This window comes from Capronia coronata, assembly GCF_000585585.1.
Source record: "Capronia coronata CBS 617.96 chromosome Unknown acBCG-supercont1.2, whole genome shotgun sequence".
NCBI lineage: Eukaryota > Fungi > Ascomycota > Eurotiomycetes > Chaetothyriales > Herpotrichiellaceae > Capronia > Capronia coronata.
Window position 1 is genome coordinate 3103185 of NW_006912894.1, and position 17460 is coordinate 3120644.

The 17460-nt window shown below is 52.9% G+C and overlaps 6 protein-coding genes across 6 annotated transcripts; 4 read left to right on the plus strand and 2 right to left on the minus strand.

The window, feature by feature from the left end:
* Positions 1-27: 27 nt before the first annotated feature.
* On the minus strand, positions 28-1293 carry A1O1_02781 (protein phosphatase; the record flags this gene model as incomplete). The annotated part of the gene is made up of 2 exons (XM_007723691.1): positions 28-1088; positions 1140-1293. The coding sequence occupies 2 exons, from the start codon at positions 1291-1293 to the stop codon at positions 28-30; spliced, it is 1215 nt and encodes a 404-aa protein (XP_007721881.1).
* A 721-nt stretch (positions 1294-2014) lies between these two features.
* A1O1_02782 (uncharacterized protein) lies at positions 2015-4107 on the plus strand (the record flags this gene model as incomplete). Its single annotated transcript, XM_007723692.1, has 2 exons — positions 2015-2265; positions 2313-4107. The coding sequence occupies 2 exons, from the start codon at positions 2015-2017 to the stop codon at positions 4105-4107; spliced, it is 2046 nt and encodes a 681-aa protein (XP_007721882.1).
* Positions 4108-4688: 581 nt separating this feature from the next.
* A1O1_02783 (double-strand break repair protein MRE11) lies at positions 4689-6968 on the minus strand (the record flags this gene model as incomplete). The annotated part of the gene is made up of 1 exon (XM_007723693.1): positions 4689-6968. The coding sequence occupies one exon, from the start codon at positions 6966-6968 to the stop codon at positions 4689-4691; it is 2280 nt and encodes a 759-aa protein (XP_007721883.1).
* Positions 6969-8100: 1132 nt separating this feature from the next.
* Positions 8101-11052, plus strand: A1O1_02784 (uncharacterized protein; the record flags this gene model as incomplete). The annotated part of the gene is made up of 1 exon (XM_007723694.1): positions 8101-11052. The coding sequence occupies one exon, from the start codon at positions 8101-8103 to the stop codon at positions 11050-11052; it is 2952 nt and encodes a 983-aa protein (XP_007721884.1).
* Positions 11053-11746: 694 nt separating this feature from the next.
* A1O1_02785 (3-hydroxyisobutyrate dehydrogenase) lies at positions 11747-13014 on the plus strand (the record flags this gene model as incomplete). The annotated part of the gene is made up of 3 exons (XM_007723695.1): positions 11747-11873; positions 11927-12084; positions 12289-13014. 3 exons carry the CDS (start codon positions 11747-11749, stop codon positions 13012-13014), a joined length of 1011 nt encoding a protein of 336 aa, XP_007721885.1.
* A 405-nt stretch (positions 13015-13419) lies between these two features.
* A1O1_02786 (uncharacterized protein) lies at positions 13420-17117 on the plus strand (the record flags this gene model as incomplete). Its single annotated transcript, XM_007723696.1, has 4 exons — positions 13420-13514; positions 13569-16149; positions 16206-16622; positions 16746-17117. 4 exons carry the CDS (start codon positions 13420-13422, stop codon positions 17115-17117), a joined length of 3465 nt encoding a protein of 1154 aa, XP_007721886.1.
* Positions 17118-17460: the final 343 nt, after the last annotated feature.

Below are 17460 nucleotides of genomic sequence, written 5' to 3' on the forward strand. Positions count from 1 at the left end.
TCTCCCTTGATGAATGCTTCGGTCATCTTAGAGGAAGTATTCGTTTCTCCCGCCCCTGGATGGCGGAACATGTCGTAGCTCATCCTTCACCGCACTGAAAAGCTTGAAGGTCGGCGTCAAGTCCTCGTCAACGTGACACACCGATGCCAGGTTTCCGCATCTGTAGCAATAGTTTGGTGCGCTCCATACTGTGACCACATCCTGGCTCTTGAAATGGTACTTGTAACCTTCGTTCACCAGTTGATGGGCTCGTGCGATGAGATTGAGTCCGTTGACGTGGCAGAATTCCTGGCTGACTCTATCTCCGAACAACCAGCCGGCGCCTCGCGGTGACACAGCCCAGGTCTCAACGTCTTCTGGATCCGACCACACAAGATCACAAAATGCTCCTTCGTGAGGAATCTCTTGAGCTCGAGCCACAACCCTGACCTGGTCCAACGTTCGGATTTCTGGGGATAGACCACCATGGACACATAAGATCTTGCCGTCAACAATTGCTCCGAGTGTCATAAAGTCGAAGACCTGGCAACAGGCCTTCCAGACCGAGGTGTTTCCGTATTTCTGAACGCATTCCTCGTAGAAGCCGTAGACTTGCGTGATCTGGCGGGATTCGTGGTTTCCTCTTACCAGCGTGATTCTTTCCGGGTATTTTGCTTTCAAGCAGAGAAGTAGTGTGAGTGTTTCGAGTGAAAAGTATCCGCGATCGACGTAGTCTCCCAGGAAGATGAAATTCGCGTCTTGTCTGCGCGAAATGACATTTCCCGACTCTGATCTCTCGTCTTCGGGTTCTGATTGTTGTGATGAGGAAATATCTTCGGCGTCACTGACCTCGCTACTCTTCTCGCTTGGGGTGTCTGGGTGTTCTGCACCTCCAAGCTTGAGCTTCTTTTTCAACTTGGGATTCGTGATTGTGGTAGGGGGTTCAATGTCTGCGGCAGTGATGATGTTTGCGGGTGTGGCGGGTGTTTCTGGAGCTGATTCATTCGGCATGCCTCCTGCTACTCTGAACAACTCGAGTAGATCGTAGAATTGACCGTGGATGTCGCCACAAATCGTGACTGGAGTGGAAACGGGTTGGATGTTTGATTCTGGCTTCTGGTCAGTAAATAGATTCATAGTCTCTGCGCAAGCTGACTGACCTTCCATCATGTACTCCTTGACGATTTCGCAGAGTTGTTTCATGTGGTATTCTGAAAGGTATTTGCAGTTCTTCGCTGCTTCAAGCCATTCGTCTGGGCCAGCCGATCTCTTTAGCCGTGCTGGGCCTGGGACTGGCACCTTTACTGCGCCCATGGTGCAGGTTCGAAGGAGTTGACCTGAGTGGGATTTGCTCGTGTGTAGGTCGCTTCCTTGCCCAGTTGGCTGACTGGGGCTTTTGGCAATTCGCCGGGCGCAGAGGGGAAACGGAGAGCCTTGACAAGATCGACGTAGTCAAACACCTTCTTCTTAGGCAAACCACGGAAGGCACGGAGGTCAAGCTCGGTCACGTTTCGTGACCGGCGGCGGGGAGGAGGGAGGGGAGGTGAGGAGGGCGTGTTCTCGGGGCTCTCCTCCACGAAAACAGGAAATTGCTCGCTGCCGGCCTCCCTGGTCAAGGAAGCGTCGGCGATGCTGGCAGGGCGGCGTGCTGAGGAGGAAGAGGAGGCGGCGACGATATGGTCGGCGGGCTCGTTGTCGTCAATGCCAACAGGAGACGACGAGGGCGAGGAGGCCTTTGTGGCAGGGGCCGACATCCTGCCACGTGACAGATTTGATATGGGTAACCGGAAGAAAGAAAATCCGTTCCGATGCCGGAGGGGAAAAAGGCCGATATATATAGGGAGAGGAGGAAGAGACTCACCAACACATGTCTTTCACTCGTGCACTCCCGTCACTCACGAGTGACTGGTGTTTCACATGCTTGTTATTGTGGTGAAGCTGAATAGAGGTTCCATTGAGACATTGAGACTCACATAGCTCTCACCGACGTGGCTATTGTCTCTTGTGTCGACTACTATCACAACATCGTTCAACAATGTCAAACCAAACAAAGGGACGCTCAGGAGGCGTTCTGCCTGTAAATGCAGCGACTAGAAAGAATGCAACCCCACAGTCCGGGTCCAAATCTACAGCAAGAACTCCAGCTCCAAGACTGAGACTCGTGATTCGACGATTGCCGCCTGGCCTGACCGAGAACGAGTTCTGGGCGGTGCTAGGTGATGAGTGGAAAGTCGGCGCTGGCAAGACAGAATGGGCAGCCTTCAAGAATGGAAAGATTTCCAAAGAGTAAGACGCTCTCCGTTTGCTTTTGTATGGTTACTGAGCAGACATAGCATCGCTAAGCCATCTCGACCGGCGAGAGCATATATCAAAGTGAAGGAACAGTCCTTGCTGGATGTTCTGTCTGCAGCGGTCAAGGAAGCGTCATTTCAGGATGCCAAAAACACCAGCAGGGACCCGTGCCTGCTAGGACCTCCTTCTCTGGAGTTTGCACCCTACAATAAAACGCCCAGTGGCCGTGTCCGAAATGATGGAAGACAAGGCACCATTGACCAAGACCAAGAATTCATCGATTTCCTGCAAAGCCTGACCGAACCCATCACCAAGGCTGCTTCAAACGGAGTGGATGCTACCGATGCTAAGTCGGAAAAGGTCTCCATCACGCCCTTGGTCCAGTATATCAAGGAGAAGAAGGCGAACAAGGCTAAGGAGTCCTCTCAAGCGAAGGCAGCAAAGGCTCGTGAAAGTAAAGAAGCAAAGCCAACGAAGTCGGAGACTCGTCCGACCGTTGTCGTCAAGGGTAAGAATCCCACGACAGTAGAGAAAGAAAAGGAGAAGGATAAAGAGAAGGATAAGGAGAAAGAGAAAGAGCGAGTAGCCAAGGCGACCCAAGATGCTGTCAAGGCCATCAACAAGTCGGTTGCTGCGATGCCTGGGAAGCAGACCCCAGCGAAAGGCGAAGCAAAGCAGTCTAAGAAGGAGACAATGGCGTCTCAACCAGCAGTGGCACCAGCGTCAACACCAGCCAAGCGAGAACGGGAGCGAGGTAACGCAAGCGCTGCTGCTCGCATGCTTCAGCGTGATCTAGGCTTGGTCGCAAAAGAAAGCAAGTCACAGCGGACCCCGAAAACCTCGACTTCGACTACTACTGCAGCAGAGGCTGCGACCGGTTCATCCACGAAACCAGTAGCTGCTCCTTCGAATAAGACCTCAGGGACTCTAGAGCAGCAGAAAACCACTACAAAGCCATCTACACCAACGACAACAGCTCCGCCCACCGGACCACGAGCCTCTCGCACTGCCAGCACCGCATCAGCCAAGCCTGCTGCAACCTCGTCTCAGCGCTCTACCAAGGCCGGTCCCCAACCATCGGCCGGCGCGAAATCTGCATTCCTCAAACACGCAAATTCCTCGCAGGGGATCACGGAGGAGGCCTTGCGCACTGTCTTTAAAGAATTCGGCACTATATCTCGCTGCGAGATCGACAAGAAGAAAGGTCTGGGGTACATTGACTTCAGCGAAGCCGATGCGCTCAAAAAGGCAATGGTGGCTAGCCCGGTCAAAGTTGCGAATGGTCAGGTTGTCGTGCTGGAGAACAAACCACAGCATGGGAAGCGGGGAGGTCAGGGATCTCAGACTCAAACTGGCTCGGGAACGACCAAAGCAGTGGCGAGTACAACCGGCCCAAATCAGGCATCAGCTCCTTCACCGGCCCCGGCGGCTGTGGTATCAGCAGCTGCTGGCTCGAGGACGAGCTCGCCCAAAGTCGGTACAGCACCCGGATTGACTCCAACGACCGCAAATTCCAATTCTGCACCAGGATCAACACCAACCACGCCAACCACGACTGCTCCGGCGGCTGCAGGTAGCACACCACCTGTTACGCCGCGAGATTCTTCGCGAGGAGGCGCATCTGGAGGTGGAGCTGGAGGCCGGGGCGGACGAGGTAATGCTCGAGGGCCAAGCCAAGGATCGAAACAAGGACAGCGCGGTGGGAAGAGTGGTGGTGGAAGACGGGCTGGCGGCGCTGCTTCAGCTTCATCTTCGACACCCAATGCTGCGAGCGGGAGTGCGGATGCAACTGCGGCTTCTAAGGCTCCTGCGAAGGTCGAGCCGAAGAAAGATTGAGTGCGAGATATGCATATTATACACCTACATCACTATCACGCTGTTATCGACACAACGTCGTGAGAGCGTGAGAGCCCACAGTTGAACAGAATTTCAAGGCATAAAGATACGCCGCCGGCAATTGAACTTCATTTACCTTGGTCCCGAATGGTTGGCATCTTTTTTCATCAGAGATCAGCACGCGGAAAGGAACTCGCACTGCAGTATACGGAATGAGAAGCATCTCAAGTTGGCGAAAAGCCCGATATCTATCTTACAAAACCGATACATCATGCCATTGTGCACCTTCTCGCCGCTCGCTAATTTAGGATCAACCTTTAGCTGATATTGATCAATTCATGGTCTCTTTCATGACTATCGTGTGCTCGTAAGCGCAAAATCAATAAAAAAGAAACTGCTTTTGTTTTTCTTTTAGTCTCCGTCTGCAAGACAAGGCACAGCACAAGACTCGGTGTTGGTTCAAGTGCAAAATCACCTGTTCCCTTGCGCCGAGGAAGCATACCGTCCGCCTTCATGAAGAGGCATTCATTTCACCACCGCTGACAAGGCTCCTCCATTAGGATATGGTATGGAGCATTACATCAGCGTCTTCTTCTGGTTGCAGGAGCCGATTCAAAGGCGTCTTCATCATCGTCGTCGTCGTCATCCTCAATGTCGTGGCTTTGACTCCTGCTTCTCGCACCTTGACCGTTCCCAAGAATGCTGTTCTGTGACATGGTGAAGTTAAGCGTTGACTGTTTTGCCCTCGTTGTTGCGGCACGAGCAGATGGCTTCTTTATCGCCGGCGAAGCGGCTTTCCTGCCTCTAGTACCTGACGAAGCGGGCGTTGTGGTCGTCGTGCGGCCTCTGGTACTTGTGGGTTTGCGCTTGTCTGGGAAGAACAAGGCTTGAGAGTTTTCTTCCTCATCCTCGTCATCGTCCAACATGGCGATGTCTTCGTCTTCGTCTTCCTCGTCTTCATCAGGGACAGTTCTCTTGCGCCCTCGACCTGAAGACGCTGCAGGTTTTTTGTTAGAGGTGGTGGTGGTGGTGTTCCTGGTCGACGCTGTAGCTGCGCCAGCTCTACCGCCCCTGCCTCGGCCTTGGCCTCTTCCTCGGGTCGGGGCTACGGTACGTGGAGCAGGAGTCGCATCTTCCTCTTCTTCTTCGTCCTCCTCGTTCTCTTCCAGATCTTCAGACGAGCGAAGCAGTGCCGCAGGCTGTTCTTCCCAGTGACCACCCTGATCGCTGTCCCAGTCGTCTGGTCTTGGTTTGAAGCGAGCCTTATTGGCCGAGGCCTTGAGCATACCCTTGGCAAACATCTCTTCCATTCTCGCGCGCTGCTCGTTAATCTGCGCAGCAAGATCTTCGTCCTCCTGGTCGTCGTTTGCATCAGCTTGCATTTTGACCAGATTTTTGATTTGATCTGCCAGAGACTCGTTCACGAACATCTCCATGGCATGCTTGTCATCTTTTTCTACATACTGAGCCACTGCGTCGCCAAAGTAGTTCTGAGGCAGAATCGTCAAGGACTGTGCTTGGAGGAACTCCCGCACCAGTTTCTCTACCTTGATGTTCTCGAGACCCTGGAACTTGGCCATAACTTCACGATCCGCTTCTGCATCTCGGGCGGCGCGAGCTGCTGCATTCCTCTTTTTCACGTGGAACTGGACGACATCCGTGGTGTTGGCGACTTTGTCGATGAACCGGTTGGAAAAACGTTGTGGGTTCTCCACGTCGAACTTGGCCACCCCATCGACAGGCGTCGTCTCAACGCGAAGTCGGATCAACGGGAGCGGGCATTCTGCCGGCTCCTCATCCACGGCTTGTCTTTCCTCTTGTGCCTCCTGCCATTCTGCCTTGGCCTGTTCAATCAATCCATCGACGATACTAATCAGATACCGCGTGAGTTCGGGTCGATGCTCCTCCTTGTTCTTGGCGATCCTCACTGCTTCCTTGTCGGTGCTTAGAACCAGGTCCTTGTAGACATACGGACGCACTGTTCTTAGGCGAATCGGCTCGCTTTTCATCTCCCGCCCTTTGATCGTGACGATTGCCACATGTTTGGGGACAGCTTCGCCAGGGATGAGAGAGGTAGCAACAGAGGAGCCTGGCTGCATAACCTGGAAGTTCATTTCTGGATTCCATCGCGGCTCAATGAGACATTCGTGCTCATGGCCCCAGATCACCAAGTCAAGAAAGGGTGGTAGGAAGTTCTCGGGGAGATACGATGTCTCTGTATAGGCATGGTGGTTTTGATGGACGCAGATCACATTATACCAGTCGCCCATTTGCTGGCTGGGTCGAAGGAACTTGACCTTCTCGTTTCGGAATGTGCGGTAGAGCCTCTCGTCCCGAACGTTGGAAAGGCCGTATAGAGCGAGCTTGGTGCGACCCTTCTGTATCAGCACAGGTTTGACTTCGATGTTGTCACTCTGAGGGGTCTTGCCGTAGTAGTTGATAAGACCCGAAACGGCAAGCAGATCCAGCGCGGCATAGTGGCCATCTCCTGTCGGATCATCGTGGTTACCATGGATGGAGAACACGGGAATTCCCACATTGATGTTTGGATCTTCATAGTTGACATGGTCGAAGGTGGCGTCAAAGTGTTCTGATTCATCGCTGAGCATTTCAAGTTCGCAAGGCTTGTCTCCTAGGCAGTTGAGCCGTAGTGACCGCATGACATTGTACATTGACTTTCGAGAGGGTTTGTTCTCGTGGAATAGATCCCCAGCGAGAAGCACCATGTCGACATCGCGTTCCTTCGCAAGACACATAATCTCATGAAATGTCCTCCAGGAATCGTCGCCACGGATCGGGTCTCGTTCGTAGGCTCCCACATGGTTGTCTGTGGCAACAAGAATTGAAATGGTGTCCGCCATTGTGTCTTTACTTCATAGGGCAGGGAAACGCGTTAAAGCTGAAAGAAGAAATGAATGAGAAACGTTTGAATGAGTAGCTTGTTTCAAGATAGCGCGGTGGCTGCCTGCTCAAGGAGCAAACCGAAAGTGCCCTTTCAACACTTCAATGAAAGGACGCGAAACATGTCAATGCCCCACAAGTGAAAAGGACACGGGAAGAGTGAGTGTGTCAGTTCCAATCCCCCACAGATAGCAGCAGCCTGGAGGAACGAGTCAAGTTGTATGCTGTAGTGAGTGATAGTAGTAGGAGAAACGGCAAGGCTCCTATGCAAGTTAGTACTGCGTAGTAGTATAGCAATCCGTGTTAGGTAAGCGGTAGTCATACTCTGGCCAATAGGAAATGATGTCTCCGAATTCCTTGGCGCCTCGCGAATCGCGCGAAGATGAAGACGGAAGAAGAGTCTCCAGTCGCCGCAGACTCGATATGATACCAACTTGAAGTTCAAGCCTCTCTGATAACACATTCTCTTCTGCTCGAAGCCCTCTTGCAAGTCTCCCACCTCTTACTCGAGTTCCGCCACCAGCGCAGCCTCTCTTTGGACTGATCCATCCTCTGGTTCAGTCTTGACTATCTTCCCAACCATCCAATATATCCTTTTATGCTACCTGCGCCTCCCGAAGCATCCCTCAACGCGACTTCATTAGAATCAACCCAATCCTCTCAACCTCCCGCACAGCATGGACTTCCAATCATTGAACAGCAGGCCTCTGGCGGGACACTCCTCGGGAGCAGTGCCGGAGTGCATCAGCCAGCGTTGGACGACACTGACGCTGTCTCCGTCAGTTCTGGACGGACGCGGCGTGGACGGTCACCCAACGCCGGACGGTTAAGCAGTCCCGACAGCTCTTCGCAAGAAGGATCTCCTGGCAGTCGCATTGATGAATATGAGCGTGCCCATACACGATTCCGGAAACGAACCGATGGCATGGTCTTCCAGGTCGTCCCCTCTGCCAAGGGCAAACTACCAACCACCTCTATCGAGGATTTTCCAAATGGTGCGAATGCATGCCGTGTGTCTTGACTTGTTGCTAATCATGGACAGAGGTTCTAACGCACATCCTCTCCCATCTTCCGCCGGAGACTCTATCCTCGATGAGTCTGGTCAGCCAGCGGTTTCACCGATTGGTCACGACACCTCATGCATGGCGCATCGCGTTTGCAAGATACTTTCCCGGGTCGGAGGCGCTCGATGATGGCGCCCGCAAGGCCGCGAGAGAATCGGTGCTTGATGTAGAAAGAGCACAGCGAAGGAGTTTCACACGACTGTCGGCACTGTCCTCGTGGAGAAGCGAATACATACTCCGAACCCGGTTACTGCGGTCCCTTGGGCGAGGAAGACCTGCTCTGGAAGCTGTTGCTCGATCCGGCGCATCTCGCCATGCCAGTAGTGCTGCCGCCGCTGCCGTCATCACTTATGCCTCCGGCTTATACTACCCAGTCAGCCATCTTCATGCTACATTTGGCACGGGCTTGAACAAGAAGCAGCCTTTGTTCATGCATGGGGCTGTGGAACAAGGAGGCGTCTCCGTTAGTGAACCTAGCACCGGAAAGCCGGGGAATTGGGGTCTAACCGACTTTGAGGCCTTCAAGCATTTCGCAGACTACTTTCCTGGCGAGGTACCCTACGGACTGGGGCCAGGTAATGTGGTCGGTATGCCAAATGTGATGGACATTAGCCAACCCTATGGAAAGGTCTATGGAGAGGCTTGCCCCGATGGTCGTTTGCTCTACACTTCCACAAGCGAGCAGCGTGGCCGCTTCGTTCCGATCACATCGGCGGCGAATCATACTTTGGGTATTCCCGAAGTGAATATGCTTGGCTGTGCAGTTTGTTCGGTATGGATTGCAAAGTCTGAGGCGCCCCTCAAAGTGACCAACGGACTTTTTGGCTTTCTTGCTGGGTTCTCTAACGGCGTCCTCGCTGCATATGCGCTCGGCGTCAACCCAGTTCATGATCGCCGTTACGAGAAGGGCGAGCCAACAGCAAAGTGGGTGCTCTCTCCGGGCGTGCCGATTATTGCCATCTCAATTGACGAAAATGTATCTCCCCGTCGACTCGGGTCTCGTCGCATCTGGGCAACGGTCCTCAATGCGCTCGGAGAGGTATACTGCCTTACAGATACTCTTACCAGACCCGACTTCAATGGTAAAGCTTCACCTGAAGACATCGATCGCCTGGCATGGCAGACGGGACGAAGTGTGGAGTGGTCGCTTGTGGAGGCTACACGGAGAAAAGCGAAGCCAGATCCCTTCGGGCTTGCACAAGCGGACGGAAGCTACACACCACGCACTTCGAGCGATGCATGCGGTCTGAGCCAGGAGCAGATCATCGCCGAGACAAAAGAAGTCGAGGAATTCTTAGTCCACAAGCCGAAGCATTTCCAGAGTCTTTGCGAGGGCTGGGATATGAGGCGCAGGATGTTGGTCGATCATGCTGGCGATGATAATCATGGAGCTGGAGAGTCGATCTTCCTCATTGAAAGCGGGCTTGACGAGGGCATTCCGGCAGCGATCCGACGGTTCACCCGATGCAAGAGCAAGATCGCCGTCAACTTTGATCTCGAAAGCTGGCCTACCATCCAGTCCACCATCAACAGACCTTCGATTTTTGGCGGTCCGCGGGACACAATGTCTTCGCCAGGATTGGCAAGCATCTCAAGGTCACGCACGTCGAGTCAGGATGAGAGCGTGGACTCGAAGTTCCAAGAAGATTGGCGTATCTCGCAGTTTTCCTTCGCCGACCACAGAAACATCCGCATCTCGGCCGTGGCTGCGGATGAATCCGAACTTGCAACGCTAACAATCAATGAAGATCCTCTCCTAGGAATGTCAGGTGGCTCAACAGCTTCCTCGCCCTTGGCTTCTCCTTTGGGTAATGTGCCCACGGCAAGCTCACCTTCTGAGATTCCCGGACATCGAGCTCGGTTGATGAGCATTGGTACCATGTCAGGGATCGTCATGCTCTGGGACATGCGCGCCAGCCTCCCCCCGAGTCCCGAGGTCGTCAACACTGTTCAACCCGTTCGGATCATCTACACGAAGTCTCCACAAATCGCTTCACTTGCGTTGACTTCGCTGTACGTCGTCCATGGAGGCAATGAAGGCCTAGTTCAAGCTTGGGATCCCTTGGCCTCGACAAATGAACCGATCAGGACCTTGAACTCACGATTCTCCGACAGAGCAAGACGACGCATTGCTCAAGCTGAAGCCACAGTGCATGGTGTTGGCAACAACTACTACGCGGCTGGTGCAATTGTCCTAGATCCAGATCCTACCGTCTTGCGCGGAATGGTCTCTTTGGGTGCTTATCTTCGCTACTGGTCGTACAGCTCAACTGCGGCTGATGCCTACAAAAGCCGCAAACGGGGTCAGTTGCGCCGCCGATCAGAAAGAGGCAGTAACTCGACACCAGCTAGCCAGAAAGTCAGTGTTACTGCTCGCGGACTTCTAAAGGACTACATTAGCGATGAGAGGTTCGAAATGGAGAGGGAGAAGATGTTAAGACGCAAAGAAGAAGAACGTCTGAGTGGCAGGTTCGGGATCAATCTTCTGGGTGAGGATGCCAGCGAAGAAGAGCTGCTTGCTTATGCTACTATGCTCAGTGAAGAGGCCTTTTCCTCGGACAAGATGAAGAGGATGGCCGACAATGCTACAAGCTCGCTTTCTTCGCCCCAACTGCCTTTGTGTCTGACGGAAGAAACTGAACCCACAACAGCCGATGCGGATCTTGAAGAAGCCATTCGCCTCAGCTTGTTGGACAGTGAGCAGGTGTCTTCTTCGCCGCAGAGCAATGCATTCGACATTCCTATCAGATATGCGAAAGGATCCAAGCATGGCACACCTTCACGCAACACGAAGGCTGGCAGTAGCAAGGCTCCGACGGCGCCCCCCAAGGATGATGACTTGGAGTTTGCTCTGCAACTGAGCGCAGCCGAAGCAGAGAGTCGGCTGATGGACGAAGAGCGGTTCCCCGTTCTATCCAAGTCATCCAGCTCTGGGTCAGACGAGCATGGTAAGGGAAAGGGCAAGTCGAGACGTCGGTGAAGGGGATTGGTTCTATTCTTCTGGAGCTTGTTCTTCTGTTTGGTGCCGACCAGATCTGCGTCTGCCTGAATTTGTTTTCACTTCTTGGTGTACTCTAGCAATATTCCCGCCAATGTTTCCATCTTCCGACGGCCACGTTTGCAGTTACGGAAATCGTTGCTGCGACACTTGCGGCGGTGGTCTCTGTACTTTCTAAAGTGCCATTCTCGCATCCAGATACACCCAGTACCAACAGCTTCAACCTTGACCGCTTCCGTATTGCTTTGTAGCGTGCCTACCCTGCGTATGTGAGATGGCTCACCTTCAGGGAGTCTATCGTATATGTAACGTAGACAAATGCCTTGGTATATTCAGATGAAGGAAGACGGCCGACGGCTCCAATATCTCAATCTGCGGCTGTCGACGGCAGTGAAGGGCGCCAAGACTGGAGGGAGTCACGGTCCAATTTGAATGAAGTTTCGGTTGAGTGCGGCACCGAACACACAAATATTTTAGTAGCCATTCGCATACCAGGAAATGTACCTAGGTAGGTCAGGTAGGCAGCCTTTTACAGCTCTCCAGCTCCAGGTTTGCCCCGAGATGCTTCGTATACCTCGGGAATCACTCCGCACTTCAACCGAGTACGGTCAATGGCCTTAACCCGCGGCGTCTGCTGTACGCTCGCCATGTCTCGTCCCAAGCGCGCTCAGCAGCGATGACTCTAGGTCTGCTATCCTCCGCCCTGCGGCGGTCACCTTCACAACTCTACAGCGGCATCCGCCATTTCACCTCCTCAACCACCAGAGAAGCATCATGGGGCTTCATTGGGTTGGGTGCCATGGGTACGTCTCTCCCCTGCGTCGATGAGATTATAGGGCTAATTGTACATTTGCAGGTTATCCCATGGCAAAGAACCTACGAGCAAAGATCCCTGAGGGCGATACCATGACCATCTTCGACATCAACACGACCTCGCTCGACAAATTCGCGCAGGAAGCAACACCGAGTGGGGTTGTTGTCGCGAAAAGCCCGCGGGAGGTTGTGGAAAATGCAGTAAGTGACGGCCCAGTGGTACTACAACTATAATCCCATCGCATGATGAGCACTTTGTTCTATCTATGATCTAAGTTGGGGACTTCCTTCTGGGTTGTCTTTCTCTGATTTTACACTACAATAGCCAATCCTCTGATATGTCAATCTAATTGCGGACTTATTTCCCATTCAGCTGTTCATCATGAGGCTGATGCTGTAATATAGGACCACATTATCTCTGCTCTTCCCGAACCCCGTCATGTCAAAGGCGTTTACGAGGACGTTCTTGCCTCTTCATTGCCCAAAGCACCTAGCCAGAGCTCGCGTCTTTTCGTTGATTGCTCGACCATCGACCCTTCAACTTCGCGGGAGGTTGCGAAACTGGTGAAAGAGAAGGCAGGAGCCAAGTTTGTTGATGCGCCCATGTCTGGCGGTGTGGTTGGTGCTCGTGCCGGGACTCTGACCTTCATGGTCGGCGCAGAAGAAGAAGACGTGCCCCAGATTCGGGAAATACTTCTCTTGATGGGAAAGAAGGTCTGGCATATGGGACCTCAGGGGACCGGTCTTAGTGGCAAGTTGGCCAACAACTACGCATTGGCAATCAACAACATTGCGGCGGCCGAAGCAATGAACTTGGGCATAAGATGGGGGATACATGGGAAGGCATTGGCCGATCTTATCAATTCTGCCACCGGTAGGAGCTGGCCCAGTGAGGTTAACAACCCTGTTCCTGGGGTCGTTGAAACAGCACCGGCAAGCAGAGATTACGAAGGTGGATTTGGCATCAGTCTGATGAACAAAGACCTCCGGCTTGCCATAACAGCGGCCCAGGAAGCTGGAGCCACTCTTGCACTGGCACAGAAGGCGAAAGAGGTGTATGACGAGACGGAAAAGGCTCACAAAGGGAAGGACTTTTCCGTGGTCTATAGATGGCTAGGCGGTAAGGAATAGATAGAAACACCACCCAGTGTGTAAACAAAAAGAGATGAGTATCATCCTGGACTCATCGTAATGTGGAATTCTAGTATTGTGGCGGAATTCGTCTTGATCTTCAATTGTGGCTCGGGGGATCAATTGCGGTACGCGTCTCCTTCTCCGCGTCCGAGTCGTGCTGCATCTCCAAGTGGAAGCGCAGAATAATGACCAAATTCCTAACATCCACCGAACACTTGCACCCTACTTGGTAATTATCAACGACTGGATCTGTTCACGGTTTTCTGAAAACTGCTCAAGATCCCTCGATGTTCGGAGTGCTCTGGACGGCGCCCTCTTGCCCTCTTCTTCAAGTCCGCGGTGACCACAGGTAGTTCCACCTCATGATAACGCAGACATAGCTTTACCGACCGACTCATCGCCATGTCTTATATCGTCCCCATTCACCGTCCTAGCGGAGTCCGACATGCAATTAAACTGAACTTCCTTGATCCCAACAGTGATACTCTCATTGTCGCGTGAGTATTGCATGCAAGCACTCTCAACAGGCAGTATACTGAGCCTCGTCACAGGAAAGCGAATCGATTGGAAATATACGAGCAAGGGTCCGAAGGATTGGCACTGTTGTACTCGAAGACGGTATATGGCTACATTACAGTCCTCGAGAAACTGCGACCGGCCTCTTCAAAGACGGACCATCTGTTTATCGGAACCGATCGATATCATTACTTCACATGTTCCTGGAATGCGGATATCAAGCAGCTGCAGACCGAGCAAAGCTATGTTGATCTGGCGGATAACGTCCTACGGAACTCCAAAGAGGTGGATAGATGTCACATAGACCCTACGGGGCGATACATGACATTGGAATTGTATGACGGGGTCATCTCAGTCCTGCCGTTCGTGCAGCCCTCGAATAAACGGGTCAGAAGAGAGACTACCACAAACACACAAGTGGGAACTCTCGGCGAGCCCGTCCAGGTCCGGATCGAAGAACTCCTGTCGAGGTCATCAGCGTTCCTAGCCGTGGACCCAGATTCCAAAGACACCCCGAAGTTAGCAATCCTATGGGAAGACAACCTGGAGAACCCACAGTTAAAACTGCGCGAGTTGAAATACTACCCTGGCGGTGAACAAGCAACAGCGGAATTCGAGACCGTTGCTGAACTACGTGGTGATCAGTTGGATAAGGGAGTCAGCCATCTCATCCCCGTGTCAGCGCCTTACGGAGGCTTCCTGATACTGGGCGACCATGCGATCCGCTATGTTGACCGGGACTTGACCCATGTTATCACACAGCCTTTGGAAGACAATGCAACCATCTGGACGTGCTGGACCAAGATTGACGATCAAAGATGGCTGCTGGCTGACGACTTTGGCAGATTGTTCTTCCTGATGATCGAGGTCTCGGGATTCGAAGTCTCATCGTGGAGACTAGACCGTGTCGGTGTCGCTTCGAAGGCATCCTGCTTGGTTTATCTCGACGAAGGTTACGTTTTCGTTGGCTCACACTCAGGAGACTCCCAGGTGGTCCGCATCGAAGAAGAGGGCGTCCTTGTTGTCCAGACTTTCGCCAACATCGCCCCTATCTTGGATTTCACTATCATGGATTTGGGCAGAGGTGCCGAAGGAGGACAGGCCCCTGAATTTTCCTCCGGCCAAGCCCGAATAGTGACAGCTTCGGGTGCGTGGCAGGATGGGTCCATTCGAAGCGTGAGAAGTGGCGTCGGTCTCGAAGAACTCGGTACAATCGGCGAACTGTCTCACATCACAGATCTCTGGGGATTGAGCTCGACAGGCCAGGATGGTGTTCACGATACACTTTTGGTCTCTTTCGTCACAGAAACACGCATCTTTAAGTTCGACTCCGAAGCGGCCGTCGAAGAGGTGGACGAGTTCCATCACCTGGAGCTTTCTCAGCCAACTCTGCTTGCAGCAAATCTACCGGATCGCAAGCTCGTTCAAGTATACGAGACTGGGATGCGGATAACAGACCTCGAATCGAGTATGCTTACGTTGGAGTGGAAACCGCCGGATTCAAGGACCAAGATAACGGCAGCATGCGCGAACTCTGTGCATCTTCTTGTGATTGAGGGAGGTCATACCCTCCATGTATTCCACCCGGCCAACAACGACTCTAAGCCGACCGTGTCGAAAACATTTCCAGCGCACTCGCAAATATCCAGCGTGACGGTTGCGGACTCGCAAAGCAATGTATGCATTGTATCTTTCTGGCAGACGGCATCTGTCGCGATACTTGACCTACATTCTCTTGATACGCTCCAAACACAGACTCTGGGTACGCCGGGGTCTGACATTCCACGGTCTGTCTTGGTCGCACACGTGCTTCCCGATGCTCCGCCTACTCTCTTCGTCGCGATGGCGGATGGCACAGTTTTGTCATGTTCATTTGATGCTGCCAAACATGTTCTATCTGGAATGACAAGGATATTACTAGGAACTGAGCCTGTCGTCTTCAAGCAGCTGCCGAAGGACAATGATCCACAATCAGATCTGTCGAATGTCTTCGCATCCTGTGAGCAACCGTCGTTGATTTATTCATCCGAAGGTCGAATAATCTATTCTGCCGTCAACGCCGAGAGCGAGTCGCGCGTGTGCAACTTCAACTGCGAAGCATATCCGGAAGCAATCGCCATGGCTACGCCAAAGGAGCTCAAGCTAGCCCTCATCGGAAAGGAGAGAACAACTCAACTGCAAACCCTCCCTATTGGGGAGACTGTACGTTGTCTGACCTATGAGCCAACAGCAAAGATGTTTGCCATGGGCTGTATTCGGCGGATCATGGAAGGTGGTACTGAAGCTTTACTCAGCTCTGTTAAGATCGCAGATGAGGTCAGCTTCAAGGAACTCGACTCGATTGAGCTACAGGACCGGGAACTTGTGGAATGCATCGTATCGACCGGCTCCTTTGAGACCGAAGATGAATCAAATGGCTACCACGACATGTTTGTTGTGGGTACCAGTTTGATGGAAGAAGATGCGGCTGGGGAGGAAGTTACGCAGGGGCGGATCATGGTCTTTGAGGTCAATAAGGAGAAGAAGCTCAAGCAGGTGACTCAGATCAAAGTCAAAGGCGCATGTCGAAGTCTGGCCATGTGTGACGGCTTGATTGTGGCTGGCTTGGTGAAAACGGTATGTCTGAAAAACTAGCTGTAACTGCTTGAAAATTGCTGACAATGTTTGGCTAGGTTGTTCTCTATGGTCTCACACCGTCGTCGACACGAGGAGACCATTCTTTGGAACTGCGGAAGCTGGCTACCTACCGAACATCGACAAATCCGCTATCGATTGCCGTCACACCCGCCAGCTCGGGAGCACCGGCATTGGTCGCCGTGGCCGATCTGATGAAGTCGTTGTCCATCTTACAAGTCCTCCCGCCCGAATCATCCAACCCGGAGTATCGGCTTCACGAGGCCTCTCGGCATTTTGCGACAGTGTGGTCTTCCTCCACTGCTGTTCTGAGGGAAAATGAATGGGTCGTGGCAGACATGGAGGGAAATCTAATCATGCTCCGACAGGGATCTCTGGATTCCGACGCTGGGCCGGCCCGGCGACGGCTGGAGGTGACAGGCGAGTTCCGCCTAGGAGAGGTGGTCAACAAAATCGTCACTATATCACCACCTTCGCCAAATAGATCTTCCTCTGTTGCGGACCAGAAGATGACTGATGCCAGCATCGCCCATGCACGATCGGACAGTGCCGTCGGGAAACTATCCGTGAATTCTAAGCCGGCGCGAACAGGTCCACTCGTCACTCCGCGTACATTTCTCGGGACAATTGAGGGAGCCATTTACATGCTCGCCACCATCAGCCCTGCCTATGTCAATGTTCTACTGCTTCTGCAGTCTGCACTGGCCAATCGTGTTCAGGCCCCCGGGTATATGCCATGGGCGAGATTCCGAGCCTGGAAGACCGAGGTTTCTGAAAAGGACGAGCCCTTCCGCGTTGTGGACGGGGAGATGATTGAACAGGGTCTCCTGGCTCTCGGTGATCAGGAGCTGGAGACGGTCTTGAGAGAGGGTGGGCTGATGGAAGAGACGCTGAACGTCAGTGTCGAAGAAGTACGGGGCTGGGCCGATGAATTGAGACGTTTGTATTAGAGCTTGACATAGATTTTGGCGAAGGACTGTGAAGCGAAGCCAAGCGGGACGAAATGAAAAGTCGGCCATTGCAACAGACGGTCGGGGTTGTCAAGTTCACATCCATGATCATCCAGGAGCGAGTGCTCTGTGTCTACGAGAAGATGTTGCTTGCTTGAGCCGGTGACGTACGGTTGCAAGACTATTCAACGGTACCTGCCGTTCAATGCCCATGGAAGCATCCTGTCCGAGCTCTTTTGTTGTCCATGGGAAACTCAACACAGCGAGGTAGAGTTAAAGCCATGCCTGCATCGTAGACATAGTTTGATACCCACTGCTCTGCTGTGCTCTGCCCTTCACCGGC